This window comes from Mirounga angustirostris, unplaced genomic scaffold (assembly GCF_029215605.1).
Source record: "Mirounga angustirostris isolate CCGP_5_RB_7025 unplaced genomic scaffold, mMirAng1.0.hap1 SCAF_16, whole genome shotgun sequence".
NCBI classification, from domain to species: domain Eukaryota; kingdom Metazoa; phylum Chordata; class Mammalia; order Carnivora; family Phocidae; genus Mirounga; species Mirounga angustirostris.
The window spans coordinates 16345695-16363670 of record NW_026991724.1 but is presented as its reverse complement, the minus strand read 5'-3'; the positions used below and the strand labels follow the sequence as shown (position 1 = coordinate 16363670).

At 50.0% G+C, this 17976-nt stretch overlaps 1 protein-coding gene across 2 annotated transcripts in view; it reads left to right on the top strand.

Moving 5' to 3' along the window:
- WWP2 (WW domain containing E3 ubiquitin protein ligase 2) overlaps positions 1–17976 on the top strand; it is a 168358-nt gene that overhangs the window by 145436 nt on the left and 4946 nt on the right. Inside the window, exons 10-18 of one of the 2 annotated variants that reach the window (XM_045870060.3) lie at positions 1391–1565; positions 8914–8968; positions 12431–12512; positions 13088–13216; positions 13595–13670; positions 13980–14051; positions 14279–14367; positions 16180–16339; positions 17737–17870. In XM_045870060.3, coding sequence (XP_045726016.1) covers positions 1391–1565; positions 8914–8968; positions 12431–12512; positions 13088–13216; positions 13595–13670; positions 13980–14051; positions 14279–14367; positions 16180–16339; positions 17737–17870 — 972 coding nt within the window. Of the gene's footprint in view, positions 1–1390; positions 1566–8913; positions 8969–9325; positions 9350–12430; positions 12513–13087; positions 13217–13594; positions 13671–13979; positions 14052–14278; positions 14368–16179; positions 16340–17736; positions 17871–17976 lie in introns of those variants that run through there. The other variant, XM_064581535.1, reaches the window with a different exon arrangement.

Sequence of the window (17976 nt, the reverse complement as noted above, 5' to 3'; positions counted from 1 at the left end):
ACTAAACTAAAATACCATTATCCCACCCAACAAAATTAACAGTATTTCCTTCATGTCATACCCAGTCCGTGTTCCGTTTCCCCCAATTGTCTTAAAAATGTTTTTACAGTTGATTTGAGTCAGATTCAAACTCAAGACCATCATGTTGCTTTTGGCTGTTATGTCTCATAAGTCTCTCTTAATCTGTAAGTTCCTCACCTTTTCTTATTTTTTTCTGACCATTTATTTCTTGAAGATCATTGGCATTTGTAGAATTTCTCATATTCTGGATGTAACTGATGTGACATTGAGGTGTTGGGTAACATGCTCCTCTATCCCTTGTCTTCCCTGTAAACTGGTAGTTAGATATGGAGGCATGATTAGATTCAAATTCACTTTTTAAAATTGAAGTATGATTTATGTACAATAAGATAAACAGATCTCAGGTACATAGTTGGCTGTTTTGACAAATGCATACATTCGTGTCCTTCACTATATCAAAATGTTAAAGCATTTCCATCATTCCATAAAGTTCCCTCTCTTACTTTCTTTTGATCACTTCTTCCCTCAGTGTGTGCAAATCAAGTTATACCTACCAAGCACAGTTGAAGATTTTTACCATCTGTTCTAGATTTGCCTTGCCCATGGGTATTTTAGGTATTTTAGTACTTTGGAAAGGTTGCTTTCTCACTAAAAATACTGTAGAGAATCCTGCTGTTGTCCATACCAACTCTTCTTCTCACGACCATGCAACATGTTTTCACTGGCACTTTATATCAGGATGATTTCTGTTGCAAGTAACAAAAATTGGGATCCAAATTGGCTTAAACAATGAAGAGAATTCACTGGCTAATATAACTGAAAATTCTAGATGTAGATCCTGGTTTCAAGTGAAGCCTGATCTAGTGACTCGAAAGTATCACCAAGGGGCTGGCTTTTTTTTTGTTTTGTCTTTCTCCTCTGCCATCTGTTGGGTCAACATCATATTGTATTTGGGTCCAAGATGGCAGCCAGTGCCTCCTAGGACTGCATGCTTTCTCAGTCATACCTGGCAAGGAAGAGAGACTATGTTTTTCCTCGAATTCCTAGCAAAAGTCATAAGATTTGCCCTGATTAAGCTCAACATAGGTCACATACCCACTCCTGATCCAGTCAGCTGCTTACTTCTGCACTTGGGAGTAGAGTCACCTTCCCCAGAACAACATGGATCTCCTAAATGGAAATCAGGAGCTAATGGTGAGGAGGCAACCACAAATGACTGCTTTAATCCTGTAAGCCCCAGAAGCTTCCATGACTGGGGCTTGCCTGCCCCGACCCCATGCTTAACCCTCCCTCAGTCCCTCCTTGCCAGCCACCCTGAGATTTCTCTGGAATTTGGTAACTGTATTCACTCTGAGCTTGATGTTTCCAGCTGGGAAAAGCGCACAGACCCCCGAGGCAGGTTTTACTATGTGGATCACAACACTCGGACCACCACCTGGCAGCGCCCCACAGCCGAGTACGTGCGGAACTACGAGCAGTGGCAGTCCCAGCGCAATCAGCTCCAGGGCGCCATGCAGCACTTCAGCCAAAGATTCCTCTACCAGGTGAGAGGGCAGGGGCTCGCCACGACGGTGTGGAGCCTCCTGGCGCTGGAGAATGTGCTTCCTCACACAGTAGCCGTTGACCTGTTTGGTGAACGGGGAAAGCCGTGGCTCGAAACATCAGTGCTCTGGAGATTTTATGCATCGCCGTGAAATTCCTCAAATTCCATTATTTCTAATTTAGCAACTCACTGTCTAGCCTCCGTGTTTAAGGAATCGAGATACCTGAAACCCAGTTTACCGTCTTTCTTCCGAGACTGGATCTCTTTCCTGGCCCCTCCTTCCACGCTCATTTCTAATTTGAAACCTGAAGGTCAGCTGTGATCTCTCCCGTACCTCAGCTTTTCAGAACAAAACAGCCACCCAAATCCTTTTCATTGCTGCTATTGTTTTTCTTTAGATCTTTCTTGTTTGACAGATTCTCAAGGATAGAGGGAACTTTAAAATTGATGTGAATCAGGGCTTGGTAAACTATGGTCCATGGGCCAGACTGGCCCACACTTTGTTTTGTAAATAAAGTTTTATTGGCACAGAAGCACTCCCAGTAGTTTAGATATTGACTCTGGCTGCTTTTACATTGTAACAACAGAGTTGAGTAGTTATAACAGAGACCATATAGTCTATAAAGCTTAAAATATTTACTGTCTGGCCCGTAGAAGAAAAAGTTTATTGACCCTTGATCTAGTTCAACTTCCTTCTCTCTGATTCCTAATTTTGCTCTGTCCCTTCCAACTTAGCAGTTAGGGCAGCCTCTGAGTTGTTCTCTCTGTTGGCATTGCCTCTTCTCCAATCTGTACTGCCTGTTCCCAGCAGAGTGGTCTTCAGATGTCACTGTCACTTGATCACTTTTTAAAAGTCACTGTGAAGGATTTAAGGAAGAGGGGCTTTGGTCTGCATTTATCACTGCCATTTTATTTTTTTATTTTTATTTTTTTTAAAGATTTTACTTATTTATTTTACAGAGAGAGACACAGCGAGAGAGGGAACACAAGCAGGGGAGTGGGAGAGGGAGAAGTAGGCTTCCCATGGAGCAGGGAGCCCGATGCGGTGCTTGATCCCAGGACCCTGGACCATGACCTGAGCCGAAGGCAGACCCTTAATGACTGAGCCACTCAGGCGCCCCTATCACTGCTGTTTTAATCAGTGGCTTGAAGCTTTTTGTAGTCATTATCGACAGAACAGCATTTAAATTTCCTACTTAACAGAATTCAGAGTGCTAGGGTCCCAGATTAACCGTCTAATGGCCTCCTGTACTGTGTCCCTTCAGGAGCCCTCCTAGCCTCACCTTCCATCCCATTAGAGCCTCCACCAGTGACCTGGTGGCTGGTGGAACCCAGGCACACAGCCTCTTTGGTAGGGATAGGAGGATTCCCAAACTGGAACTCTGCATATTCTCAGGGCACCTTGAACATGAAGCTTGGGATCTGCCTAGAATTAGAGCAGGTGGTGGATTAGAGGCTGGAAACTTTTTGACCTGGTCCACAACATTGAATCACCCGTGCTTAGTCAACATTATTTCTATTCGAAATAAACTCTAAGCCCACAACCCATTTCTAAATTAGATACTTTCCTAGTTAGATGCTCAGAAAATCTTTAATTCCGTTTAACCAAGTAGCATTCATTATCAACTTTGTTGGCAGCTTTTTCCCTGCTAACCCAAAGCAGGAGCTACACCATCAATCATAGAGGATGGTGTCATCCCCCTGGGCAGGCCTGTCTCCTCTCCTCTCTGTGGGGGCTGATGCTCATCATATAGCGAGTAAACTGATGAGGAACCTCAGTTTCCTTAGTATGAATGAACAGAAAGCACGATGTTTGTCACATTATGTTGTGTTGAGGTCAGCTGGAATGCCTGTCTCTAATCCATGCCCTGGGGGTTCTTATGCCCAGCTTGCACTCCACAGCCCCTTTCACACTTGCCTGGCATCCACTTCTGGCATGTTTCAAACCTGGGTGGAATCCAGTCATTCTCTGCATTTCAGAAATTGTTCCTCCAGAGCTAGGCCCCAAAGACTTTACCTACTCTTTGGGTGGTCGTGGCTATAAAACTAGGAAGGTCCGGGCATTTCTGGCTTTTGACTTAGAGACAAGGACACGTTCTAGGAGTCTCACAATCATTTTGTCTCCCTGCTTACTCAGCTTCTCTAATTTCAAAAAAAAAAAAAAAATCTCTTAAAGAAATCTTTTTTGCTTTACAATGCACCAGATATGTCCTGTCGGTTGACTGAGATGTTTGGTGTGTGAGAGGGCAGGTTCTGGAGGTCAGATTCACTTGGTCTGTTGGAACATCCACTTCTCTGGCCCACCTCTATCGCTCTGGCAGCGTCATCCCGGGCACGCAGAGGTTGAACTTCACCTTGGAGGGTCCCGTTGAAGGAAACATTTTTTTTCTTGAGTACTCCAAACTGGTTTTCTCAGCTTGGCTGGGATTCAGGAGGGTTCTGGATGGAGGTGATTGTTCCCTTTTCTCTGTGAAACAAGATTCATATTGAAAAACGTGTTAGGAATCTTTTTTGGGTCAGCTTTCAATGTCGCTCTGTTGACTTCCCTCTCCCCTGGATTTGCTTTGCCCCTCGTTTGCTACGGTGCCATGTCTTGGTTATAAGTAAGAAGAGTCGCTTTCATACAGTTCTTTTGGGGTTTGGCCTTGGCCCAGGGTTTGACTCGGAAGACTTAAGAGCTGATACTGTACCAGCGGCTTCCCCTCCTCCTCCTCCTCCTGCTGCTGGGCTGAAACCAAGACCTCGTTCTTCTCTACTTGCTCTCGAGAGAACACGAAATGCAGTTCAAGATGGAAGCCAGGGGAACCCCACATCACAGTCTCCCACAGTTCCTTCCTGCCATCTGCCTCATCACACACGTTTTTCAGTTTCTCTTATTGTTCCCTTCTTTCTTCCTTTCTTCCTTTTTTTTTTTTAAAGATTTCATTTATTTATCCGACCGAGACATAGAGAGAGATCACAAGTAGGCAGAGAGGCAGGCAGAGGGAGGGAGGGAAGCAGATGCTCCCCTGAGCAGGGAGCCCGACATGGGACTCGATCCTAGGACCCTGGGATCATGACCTGAGCTGAAGGCAGTCGCCCAACCGACCGAGGCCACCCAGGCGCCCATTGTTCCCTTGTTTCTGATATGCTTCCATTTCTTAATGCCCCAGCGTGCCTTTGTTTCTTGTGAGCATCATGTACATACTTGTGTTCTGCCCTCACAGTTTCGCTATGCCCGCTCTTCTGTGATCCTGCTGCGGTTCCATGGGGATGTCCGTCCATTAGAGTGCATTGTGCCTACTCCTGTTTCCAAAGCACTCCCATTACCCCAGCTTTGGTCCTCCCTTAAGAACCACAGTCTGGGGGCACCTGGATGGCTCAGTCATTAAACGTCTGCCTTTGGCTCAGGTCATGATCCCAGGGTCCTGGGATCGAGCCCTGCATCAGGCTCCCTACTCTGCGAGAAGCCTGCTTCTCCCTCTCCCACTTCCCCTGCTGTGTTCCCTCTCTCACTGTCTCTCTCTCTCTGTCAGATAAATAAATAAAATCTTAAAAAAAAAAAAAGAACCAAAGGAGGTAGCCAGTGTCTTCAGGACTGAAAAAGATCATTCTGTGGCTCCTAATGTGTGGATGCCACATTGCATTATCCAGAAACAGACAAGTCTCATTTCTTACTCTGCAGAGAGCCCCTTGGATTGAACTCTCAAACACCTGGGTTTTGTTCTGCACCCATGGGGTAGATCCTTAAAAGAGGAGCCTGCCTTCTATACAGTAACCTTTATGCCCTTCCCAGAGCCTTTCTTGCCGTCGGCTGTATTTGCTAGACATTCTTTATTTCTGAGTTTGTATCTTAAAATATTACTGGAACTTAGTGCTCAGTCCCTGGGGGAATTGAACTCAACGTGAGCTGTCTGGCTCGGGGCCTGCACCTCAGATGTCCCAAGCGAGGGACAGTTACCAGGAAAATAATTCAGTAGTGTTGCTTTCTGTTCCTACTAGTAAAGGAAACTGTCTTGTCGCTGAGAGTCACCTGCACATCCCGGGATCTTTCTTCCGACTGTAATCCCTCCATGCCCCTTTCTCTGTGCTTCTCTGGCTGTGTTCCAAGCAATACTTAGGATCACTCATTTTAGGGGAAATGTGGGAGAAGAGAAGGGGCAGTTGGTTGACTTACTGGAGATTTGGGGTTTTGGTTTTCAGGTCATGGTGTGTAGCTCTTATTTTTTGTTTCTCTTTGGCTTCTTTCTGTCCACTTCCTTTTCTTATTTTTTAAGTTGTACTATGTACGTTAGGGAAGAAATGTCCCAAATAGTTAAGTGCTTTGCTTTAACTGCAAGCGGTCAAATTGTTGTGAATGTCAGCTTTCGTTGACTCCTTCTCATGCGTTGTTCATGCTTACCGATCTCTGGTCACTTTCCCTTCCTTCTTGCTTCCTCTTCTATTCCCCTTTTCACAGGTTTTGGGGGTGTGTGGATCTGATAGGATGAGAATAGGACAATGCCAAAGAAATTTTTTTAAAAAAGCAACAGTACAGTGAAAGAGAGCCAACATTGTATGCAGTTAAAAAAAAGGCAGGGATCAAGAAGAAGGTTGGGGCCCCTGGGTGGCTCAATCAGTTAAGCGTCGGACTCGATCTCAGCTCAGGTCTTGTTCTCAGGGGTTGGGAATTCAAGCCCTGCATTGGACTCCACGCTGGGTATGGGGCCTACTTAAAAAAAGAAAGAAAGAAAGAAAGAAAAAGACAAGAGTTGATAGTTTTTTTATTCTCCTCCCTGTGCTTTGTATACAAGTTGTAGTTGATTTTGATGAATCATAGAAATCCACTTGGTTAAACTTAGGCCAAAAAGGAATTTACCAAATGAGAATGAATGAACAGAATGATGAAGAACCAAGCTCCGGCAGAAACCAGGGGTAGGCTGGGCAAAGGAATCGTTTGTGCAGGACATTGCCCTGCTGTGCTGCCATTAAACCCTTGTTGCTCCCGAGGACTGTGGACTCTCCCACAGCAGTGAGTCATTTCCAACAGACCCCGTGCTTTCCTGCTGTTACCCGGAAGTTCTGAGTCGGAGCATCTGACTGGCTGTTCTTTAAGTTTGTGCCTACACTGTAGGTGCCCTGGTGTTGGAAAAGGAAATATTTGATAGCTGATAAATATTTTTTGGTTTCTAGCTCAATGAGGGTCACGGAGGCTGTCAGTAAAGATTGGTCTGTTGATCTGTCGAGTTATGCAGAAGATGACCATCAGTCCACTGAAGCCCAGTTGGTACCAGTTGGGAGCTAATTTCCCACTGGAGCCCATGACTGCTTAATGGGTTATCCACTCATTCAAAAAAAAAAAAAAAAAGACTTGAACCAGCGAACAGTTTCGCTCTGAATGCTTCTTTTATTTTTTTAAAAATGACCTTTTCTGTATTTCTTCCTTTTTGCTACAGCTTATGACCCACTGAGTTCTCTTTGGCTTCATTATCTGAAATGCACGTGTATTTCACAAGTTAGTTCCTTTCCTTCTGTTACCGAATGTTTTTTTTTTTTTTTTTTTTTTTAAAGATTTTATTTATTTATTTGACAGAGAAAGACACAGCGAGAGAGGGAACACAAACGGGGAGTGGGAGAGGGAGAAGCAGACTCCCTGCCGAGCAGGGAGCCCGATGCGGGACTCGATCCCGGGACTCCAGGATCATGACCTGAGCCGAAGGCAGTCGCTTAACCAACTGAGCCACCCAGGCGCCCCCCGAATGTTTTTTTATAGCTATTGCTCTTCTGTGTTAACAAGGTTGGAGGAACTTGGGTTTTGGGAGATGCTGCAGCCCACCCCCGCCCCCCGCACTTTTACCAGAATGACCTCTGGGAGCTCCCTTTCAGTAGCCATCAGACAAATCTGAGTTGGGGTGGTGGTTTGAGCACGTCCTCTAGGACGATGGTAACGGGGGCCCTAAATCGAGCACAGCCCAGCTTCCCACACCTTCGTGCAGTTTCATTCTGCTGGGCAGGTGGCCCTTTGCTGAAAGGGGGCTCTGTCCCATCAAGGAACCTATGGTTTCCAGACTTAAACATCTCTGTTGGAACTTGCTTTGGAAGAGTTGCTTGTGTTGTCACCTTGGAAAGAAAGTTTCTCTGTCCTTTCAGCTGGGGGCGGGGGGCCGGCTGTGAAGCGGGGGGCGCGTGTGCGTTGGCAGTTGAGTTCCACCAATGTTTTCTCAAGCCGAGACTGAGCCCCATTCATCGTCCTGCCCGTGTGTGGCTCCGTCGCCCCCAGACAGAGCCAGCCGGGCAGCCCGAAGTCTGCACTGAGAACTTGATCCCTTCATGCGACGATTAAGTTTTAGTAAGTGAAATAAAAATGCTTCAGCAAAAAAGAAAAGAAAAGAAAAAAGAGCAAGCAAGCAAGTGTGGAACAACGGAACAAGACTTGTTTTATTTAACTATGAAGAGTGTTTGACAACAGCCCCCTTCCCTGCAGGATATGAGAGCTCTCTGTCCACTGCAGCCCTGCCCCAGGCATCTCCCAGCAGAATTAGGCTGGGGCTGGGGGGGTGCGAATGTAAACAGTGGCCCTGAAGGCCTGGAGTCCCCCCCCCGCCCCCCCCCCCGCCTTCTTTCTCCTGTCTCTCCTGCTCGCTTGCCACCTCGCCCCCGCCCCACCTCCCCAGACAGGCACACACAGAACACTAAGCAACTTCAGGTTCAGGCTGGGGGAGAATAAAGGTGCTTTGTGAAGGGAAGCAAAACATTCCTGGGGGAGGTGAGGGGCCTGGGGCATGAATGTGCCCTCAGTCTGGGCCGGTTCTGCACACCACGGCTGCTCCCTCTGCCAGCGCACCCAGGAGGGAGGTGGAGGGAGGAGGGCCCAGCCCCCAGCCAGGAAGCTCTGGGCGTGGGCAGGGCTTGTGGGAATGATTTCATTGGAAAGGCCTGCGATATTTTTTCCCCTCCCGTGTGTGGTTCTTGGAGAAAGTTGGAGGTGGTGGTGATTTCAGTCGCCCTGGCCGCCGGGGAGCCGGAGCCGAGAGCAGAGGCACCGGCCGAGCTTGCGGGGCCGTCGGGCCCAGGCCCTTCTGGCAGGCCTGGGGCCGGCTCTCTGCCTCCACAGCCCTGGCCCACCTTGCCCTGCACGCATCTTCCTCCCCCTCGCTCCGCCCTCTCCAAAACCTGTCAGGGCCCTCCGTGTGGGGGGCTCTTTTTCGGTTTCTCTTTTTGGAGAAAAACTTCTGGGAGGAGGGGATGTCACCTCAGGCCCCACTGTAGCCTGTGTACCAAGTGCTCAAATATGAAAACGAGTCCTTGGCATTTTTATTTTTATCGATCGACTTATTTTTAACCGGCGGCTTTTTTTAACCTCTGTGTTCTGCTGTGTTTCTTGTGTTTAGTCTTCAAGTACTTCGACTGACCATGACCCACTGGGCCCCCTCCCTCCTGGCTGGGGTAAGTACCGAGTTCTTCCGTGTACTCAGCCGTCTGTCAGCTGATGCCCCACTGTGCTCTGTTGTCTTTTCCTGAGCGGCTTCCTCACTCCCAGCCCTCAGCTGCCCATTTCGCTTCTCGCCAGCACGCTCCGTGGGGAGGCCCAGCCTGAGCAGTTACAGACGTTGGAGCTGGAAGGTTGGGAAGGCAGTTGAGTTCCCCTGCACCCCTGGAGCATTCACCCGCCATGGCTGAAGGAGTGTGACCCTGCGGACAGAGCCCTTGGGCGGCCATGGGACTGTTGGGTTTTGGTCCTGACCTTGAACTGTCTACCCACCCATCCGACCTGTCATTGACTAAGACATTCTGGCGCCGGCTTACTCGCTGGTGCATTGGTTTCAGGTCTGTGGCTGTGTGATTGGGAGGAGCCACCCCACCAAAACTTTCTTTGCAGCTGAGATGTTGGAGGACTTCAGCCTAATTTTGTCTAAAGAAAGCCACCCTTTTTCTTTGTGACACAGTTGTGAAAGAGGCCAGAGGGAAGCAGTTGAGAGAGTTGAGTGCTGGGTGGCAACTCAGTGAAAGTGCATCGTTGCTGGTTAATAGTACCATGCTGGATTCTCCTCATCAACTGGAGAATTTTAGCTCCGGTGTGTGATTTGCCAATAGTGAGTTAGAAGGAGGGACATGTATGACTTGGGAGAAATTATGGGCTTTGTGGCTATTTTGGGTAGGAGTGATGATGCACAAAGGGGTCATGAGAGATGGTGAGACTCAGTGCATTCTGCAGCTCTGAGCCAGTACAGAAAGAGTCCCTGGGGGTGGAAGAGGGCAGTTTTTTGCAAGAATCAGCAGGTGTCGGATTTAATGTATTGTTTGGGCCGGTGGAGGACAGTAGATGCTAATTTGGTGGTGTGCACATGTGATATAAAATTGGGCAGGGGCACGCTCCCCAGTAAAGATGGAGAAGCGGACGATGATAGGATAAGCATGAACTGGAAAAGTATGGCTTTTCAGCTGGAACCCCCTGGTACAGACACACTACTCCCTGGTAGTAATTTACCAGGTTGCATCACCCCCCTCCTTGGGCCCACAGGGTGTCACTTAGTGCATTACCACTGCATTCCAGAGCCCTGGAAGGACCTTGTAGACCTTCTAGGGGGACATATTGGTTAGTGGGGCATCCAGACAGTTCTTGATTTTCAGCTAGGGAATCCCTTACGCACACAGATCATCCACCTGGCTCTTTGAACTGATGAAAGGTCCCTGGTATCTCAGAGATCAGCAGCCAGTCCAGTCTGAGGAGTCGAACACAGGATCCCAGGCGAGGCAGGGGAGAACGCTTCAGATTAAGCAAGAATCCGTGGTGTTGTTTGGCAGCCAATAGACGCTGTGACCTGGAGCCAGGGACCCAGAGTTGCTCGTGGATCTATAGCGTCAAATGATTGATTTCTGTGCAGGTTCTGTTACATGATGGTCACCAAGTAAGAGCAGCTTTAGCGCCTCGAAAAGAGCTCCCAGAAGCCAAGTGTGGAATGTCTGAGATGGGAAGAGGAGCCATGGCAAAGTCAGCGGTGTTTACATACGACCAGGAAAACACACAAGCTTATATTCGTATGAAACTGAGAAGAAAGAACATCCGGCCGAGGGCCAGGGAACCTCCCTAAGCAGATCCTTTGGGCTCTGTGTTGGCTTTTTCAGGGCTGGGACAGGGCCACCTTCCCAAGGAGAGTTCAGCGAACAGGAAGAGCAGCAGAACCGAGTGAGAATTGCATTTAGTAGGAGCCCGCGATCAAATCTACTGGGCTCTCCTGCTCACCGTCCTAGGTCCCTTTCTGCTCCTCCAGGAGAGACCCCACGGTTCTCCCTACACCCAGGGCTCAGGACACCTTGGGTTTAGATCCATATCTCTTCAGCTGCCTTGACCCTGCACATGTGACTAAACGCTTCCAAATCTGCTTCTTCCCAAAGGAGGCAAGCTCACTTCAGGACTTTCTGAGCCCTCAGACTATGAAATTGTATGCAGTGAGGCAGTTCCAGTAGCCCCCACCTCCGCCCACAGCAGCGAGTGCATAGCCCCCAGGCCGGCTGGACCGATCTCCTGGCCTGTTGATTAGCATTGGCTTTGATTGACCCTTGGCAGAGCAGACACAGAGGATCTAGTTCAAAACAGAAGCTTCTGGGATGGGAACAGCTTCTCCTTTTCCTCAGAACCTTCTTGGGAAGCCTGCCTTCTGTGGGACAGTCCCATAAACTGAGCTGAGGTGACCGTGGCTCTGTCATAATTTTGGGCATCTTCTTTCTTTCCTTTTGTCTGTGCTTTAAAAATTTCTGTCAAGTAACGGATACCACGTAAGGCAGAGAGTCCAAGACCCTGGGTTTTTCCTGAGAACGTTGCAACCTGATGCTTGAGGGGAGAGGAGTGGGCTCCTCGGTTCTGTGCCTTTTTTAGCTTTTGGTTTCCCCCTCACTTCTGGAACTAATTATTTTTATTTCTTTAATTTCGCCCTTTCATTGTAAAAGAGGGAGGGCCATTTGCAGCATTTGTTTGGGGGACAGAAACAGATTTGAAGGCTCAAGAACTTCCTGGGAAAGCTGACCTCACTTGGGTTCGCAGCCTGTCATCCACTTGGACCTGATGGGGCACCCCTCTCAACACCTCTCAAAGCCCGGAATCACCAGCTAGAGTTGGGTCTGCCCAGACTCCCACCCGTGAGCACCCAAGCCCCAAGAGAGGGGAGAGAGTAAGGATTGTCCAGAGGACAGGGGCAGTATGTCTGAGCACCCCCAAACACTGCCGTGGCTCGAAGCACACACTTAGGTGTAGGAACAAGTGGGCATTGTAAGTGCCCGCAGCCCTAGGCATTTATAATGCACACGTGCGGTGTAGCAGTTTTGCTGAGATGTGAGAGTTTTAGAACAAAGCTTTGCCTTTATGCAGGGGGAAAGAGATAAGGTGGACGGTAGATAGGCCCTGTGGTACAGAGCGCTGATCAAAAGGATATGAAGGAAAATGCAGCCGCCCCCCCCCACCCCCCCCAGTGACCCGGTTTGGATGGAGCAGTGGCAGGACCAGAGACCAGCCCATGAGGGACTGGGGTGGGGACCGGGGTTGAGGGGAGCCTGGCCGTGCCTCCACTTTGCACACAGCTGGATGCAATTAGGCCTCTGGTTTCAGCTGGGCTGCTCCCCTTCCCTGTTGCCACACCGCCCCCTTCCCTCCAACGAATCAACCAACCAAAGACAGTGCTGGATCTTGAGTTGGAAATGTGTTTATCCTTCCCCCACTCCCCAATAGGGAAAGATTCTCTTTGTCCTCTTTACAGTGAGAGATGTGAGTGAGCGAGGCTTTCAGCGGTTAAACTTTTCTAACAGGTGGGGAATGGGAGCAGAAATTCGGACCGGTGCTCCGGAGAGGGGAGTGGACGTGGGCTCCAGATGTTTCAAGCTGATTGTCCTCTTTTCTTTCTTCTCCCATGGCAGAGAAGAGACAGGACAATGGACGGGTGTATTACGTGAACCATAACACACGCACTACCCAGTGGGAGGACCCTCGGACCCAGGGGTAAGGACTTGGGCCGGGTTGGCCCCGTGTAGCTCCAGTGTTGGCCAAGTGCCCTGACCTGCGTTGGTCCTCTCTGGTCAATATTCTGGGATCTTTAGCTACACACCAGTACCCCAAGACTCTTACCATATAGTGTCTGCCTAATGAGCCTTGAACGTGGCTTCTTAAATTGACCTTCCTGATGGATAGAGAGTGGCCCGACTGGCGGGTATCGCTGGTCTCTGCCACTTGTGCAGGCTGCTAATAGTGTGATTTCAAGAGGTTTGAAGGAACCTCTGCACCCCCACCCTCCCGAAGCTAGTCTAGGATAGCGGCGTGTGGAGTCTCACGATTGCTGGTTGGCCACTCAGGCCACGGCCATCTACCCAGAGCTGGTACATGACCTCTCTCTGCTCCAGAACTGTCCTCATGACTTGGGTGGTACCAGGTGTCTTTCCTCAAGGGCCACCCTCAAGGGCTGTGCGGAGCCCGGGTAAAAGCAGAGAGAAAGCAGCAGTTGGGGAACCCCAGCCTCCTAAGCATTGAGGCCCAGAAGGAGAGCTTGGCTCATAACTCCTCTCTTCCTGTGTTTCCAGGATGATCCAGGAACCAGCTTTGCCCCCGGGGTGGGAGATGAAGTACACCAGTGAAGGGGTACGCTATTTTGTGGACCACAATACACGCACCACCACCTTTAAGGATCCTCGCCCAGGGTTTGAGTCTGGGTAAGGACTTCCCACAGGCCACCTTAGTATCTGTTCGCAAGGTCCGGGTTTATCCTTGTCCTTCTCCTTTTACTGCCCTCTGGTGGCTAATTTTGGGGTCACAGTAGAGGGGATGGCAGGAGGATCTGGAGGAGTGGGGAGGGGGGCTGTCCTCTTTATTCGGAATAACACTAGTGGTCTTTCTCTAAAAGCAAGAGGTCTGGCTTTATTTCTGGTTTTTGTTTTTACTTCTCAAATCTGTCTACAGAAATGCCAGTTATTTCCTTTCTTTTATGCCCACCTTTCTAGTCTTTAACATAACATCAGCTTTCCTCAGGGCTAACTTTTGCTAATTTTTGAGAAATCACGTGGGTTCTAGAACATCTTTGCTCTCCCCAGGACGAAGCAAGGTTCCCCTGGTGCCTACGACCGAAGTTTTCGGTGGAAGTATCACCAGTTCCGTTTCCTCTGCCACGTGAGTGCTGGGACCGGACCTCCCCCAGACACTGGGGTTGACCGAGTTACTTTGGCATGATTTCCCAGTCTCGCAGAGGTGTTGAGATGCCTGCGTCCCAGGTGTGGGCCGGTTACTTGTCCTGCCCTGAGCATTGTCAGACATCGTCTTCCGACAACCAGCTCCCATTTCTGGGGTACCAGGCTCTCCGCCACTTGCCCAGGGAGACGGGGAAGCCTGTTTGTACAGACAGGAGACCCGACTGAATAGTGACCACTGAGGTCCTGATTCGGGGTTGGTTTTCTTTTTTTCCTTTTTTTTCTTTTTCAGTCAAATGCCCTCCCCAGCCATGTGAAGATCAGTGTTTCCAGGCAGACGCTTTTCGAGGATTCTTTCCAACAGGTTAGAGAATAATCATGGTGTCTAAGACCCAGCGAGCAGAAGGCTCCCTCACACCACCCCATCTTCGATCATGTGGCCTGTTAGCCCCACATGGTAGAGTTTCCAGGGTGTGGGCCTTGGTGACAAGTGTCTGCGGAAGAGCAGGACTTAGAATTCCCTGCCCCCTGCCCCCGGTCCACCATGGAAGCGGGGAGTGGCAGGCTGGCCACGATGCTCTGTCTCCCCAGATCATGAACATGAAGCCCTATGACCTGCGCCGCCGACTCTACATCATCATGCGGGGTGAGGAGGGCCTGGACTACGGGGGCATCGCCAGGTGAGCTGCCCCCCGTCTCCCCCGGCTCTAGTGCTCGCGGCCAGAAAGCTGCCTCCCCCTTGCTCAGATCGGTTCCCAAAACTCTGAGGCACCTTCAGGAGTCGGCATGGGTGGGGCCAGTCCACGTCCTGGGGTCCCCTTGTGGGCTGGGCATTAACCCTTGAGTTACTGGTCTGTGGAGAGGCTGGGCGCTTCACAGGGACGGTGGTGTGTGATTTCTGTACCTGAACCAGTCTGGCTGCACCAGTGGGCAGTGGTTAAATATTGGTGTCCTATGGTTTCCGTTCGAAATCGACCCTGGGCTTCTGTTCTTGAGGCAGCTGGGCCAGGTTGAATCTGGTGTGTTGGTGTGTGCGTGCCACATGCAAGTTGGGTCACCATCCAGAGGACCTTGATCAGCACTCACTACACATCACGTGCATAGGGTCAATAAAGTTAAAATGGCTGATGTACCCATAAAAAGAGCCCAAAAGCATTGTCTTGCCCTCACCCCAGCCTACCTGCAAAAGTTAACAGTCTCTTTGACAAAACGTTGCCTTGGATCATGGGGCTGAAGTCCCCTGGCAGGGAGAAGGAGCACCTTGGCCTGCGGTGACTGCTCAGCTCACTGACCTCTCATGGTGTGGGGACATCTCTCTTGGTGTTGGGTTCACTTATTTCTGGTCCTCTGTTTGCTGGTGGCCCTGCCCTCCTTGTTGGCCCCTGTGGATCAATTGCTCTTTTTCTGTGGTGACCATGGTGACCTTCTCTCCAGGCTCTGCTTGGTGGTGTGGCTCCCACCCCGTGTGTGTCTGTCTCTCTGTGTCCTGCCAGTGGTTTTACCCTATGGTAGGTTACGTCATGCTGTTCTACCACAGGGTAGAACCACGGACAGGATACCGAGGCACCCTCTGCATCGAAGGACTCCTCGTCTGCCCGGCCACGAGCAGCCAGGGACTGGCCCCCTTGGGATGTCCCCCTGCTGGTTTAGCTCAAGCCTGAAAGGACCCTGAATTCTGGCTCGAGGCTTGTACCTAGGCCACAAAGAGATGCCAGGGCATGGGTGTTGGTTCAGACAAATGCATGGAAGTGTGGGAAAGGGTATGGTGATGGGGTCTAGGGTGAGGGGAGGGCAAAGAGCAAGGGAAATGAGATACCTTTTGTATAGCTAATGGGAGTGAGGTTTGTAATCTAGAGGCAGCACGGATTACAGAGTTTTCATGCATCAGGACCTAGGAACATGTTACTGTGTATTCATTTCATGCTGCCTACTCAGGGTGGAAACGGGGTGGGGGGGGGAGCTGTTTCCTACAGCACCTTTGCAAGATTTAGAAAAGATGCTCTTTCTCAAGACACTTCCATGTTGGGAAATGGTCATGATATTTTGGTTTTATAAGAAAAAAACCAGGTTGACTGCTGTATGCAGGAAAATTGTAATAAACGTGCAAATCTATGATATTTTAACATAGTGCTCTTGTACAATGCACAGCCTACACAACTGTGCATGGTGGCCTCGGGGTACCAAAAGCTCCTTTGCCATCAGCCACACTGGATAACGGATGTAAAGTCCTGGAATGCATCACCTGGGAGCCCAGACACATGCACGAGGCTTTCCTGAGCACTGTCTACAAGTGCAGTTGTCCTGGTTCACCCTTGCTCACTGACCTGCTGTTAATACAGGTTATACCAGGTGTTCATCCCAGTGGAGCTCGACTCCCAGGGACCCGTGTCTCCAAACTAGCCAAAACAGGACAGCAGAAGAGAGTCACATCTACAGTGCAGTTGTGCAGGAAGGGATCCATTACTCTTGTTTTTCTTTGTCTTCTCTCATAGGGAGTGGTTTTTCCTCCTGTCCCATGAGGTGCTCAACCCCATGTATTGTTTATTTGAATATGCCGGGAAGAACAATTACTGCCTGCAGATCAACCCTGCCTCCTCCATCAACCCTGACCACCTCACCTACTTCCGCTTTATTGGCCGATTCATCGCTATGGTAAGATGCACGGCTGTGAGATCTCTAGAGAGGGCGGCAGCCAAGGAGGCCGGATACACCGACAGCGACCTGCAGTGGATGCCCTGTCTCTGAGCCCCACGCTTCTCCTCACACAGCACCTAACAAGAAATGCAAAAAGCTGGAGAGAGTTCTGGAGATAGTTCAGAGCTCCCTCAGTGGCACCCCCAGGGGCTTTGAGAGAGTTTTCTTGTGTTGATTTGTGTAGGATCAACAATGGCTGATGTACCCATAAAAAGAGCCTAAAAGCATTGTCTTGCCCTCACCCCAGCCTACCTGCAAAAGTTAACAGTCTCTTTGACAAAACGTTGCCTTGGATCATGGGGCTGTTGAGTGATAGCCCAGGGTTTCTGGGCCATGGACATCACTTAACTTTCAGCGTCCACCCTGTCGAGGATGTTGGCATGGCAAACACTGCCCGCTTGCTGTCTTTCTTGCAGGGGGGAGGGAAGATGCGGGGTGGGGTACCACCGTCTGTCATAACCCTCGGGTGAGAGTGTTAGGGAATGTCTGCCTGAGACACTCGGGCCTTCTGGAAGGGGATTTGGAATCAACACTAGCTTAGAACAGAGCCTGGTAGACCAGCTGGTCAGGATGTAGGAGGCATCGTCATCAGGGAAAGGGGAGTCACGGTACTGTATTTATCTAGAAATAGGAACACAGTATGAATAGAGGAGGGCATCATGTCACGTGCATCCTTTCGAGTGTCTCCTGAGGGTAGAGAACCAGGGTTGAGAAAGGGGAGCCCATAGTAGCCACAGTCCTTCTGCCATATTTGGTAGTTTGTTTCATTGCTAATTTTCCTTTGCTTCCTCCTGACTTCCTGAATGCTCTGCCCGCGAGAACCCAAGAGCCATGACTAAATATGTGCCTTCCCCTGTCTGGAAGTTCTTGGCCAAGGTGCTGGGCTCAGGAAGTGGGCACATTCTTCCCAGGTCTAGAGACCCGCCTGGCCCAGCAGCCGACAGGACAGACCAGTAAAACCCTAGACTATTACTCACCACTGGCCCGCCAGCTCCCGCCGTTGACAGCGTCTGCATTATTTTTGGCTGCCTCTGCTGCCCAGCTCTGAGCGTCACTGACTCACTCGTCAGGGCTGCCACCTGGGCTTGTGCTGTCCGTAAGCGTGGGGCAGATCTCTGCTAGAGCAGGGAGCTGGCGGGCAAGCGTGCTGGGCAGGCAGTGCGTTCCTAAGTAGGCCAGCTCTGCCTGCCCCTGTGGTCTGCAGCTGTGGTGAGACACTGTCCCAAGGTCACAGTTGCTCTTGGGGAGAAAGGGTAGGTGGCAGTAGTTGGGCTTTGGTGTGGAGCATCCAAGAGCCTGCCTCGGGCAGTGTCCTAAGAAGACCAAAACCCTTGGCCTTGTCTCTTCTTCCTCAGGCTCTGTACCATGGAAAGTTCATTGACACAGGCTTCACCCTCCCTTTCTATAAGCGGATGCTCAACAAGAGACCAACCCTGAAGGACCTGGAATCTATCGACCCCGAATTCTACAACTCTATTGTCTGGATCAAGTGAGTCCTCTCCTTTGTGCTGTGCTGGGAGGAGAGGGATCTCCAACACAACTGTGCATGGTGGCCTTGGGGTACCAAAGTTGGGGAGTAGGCCTTTATTTTCTCT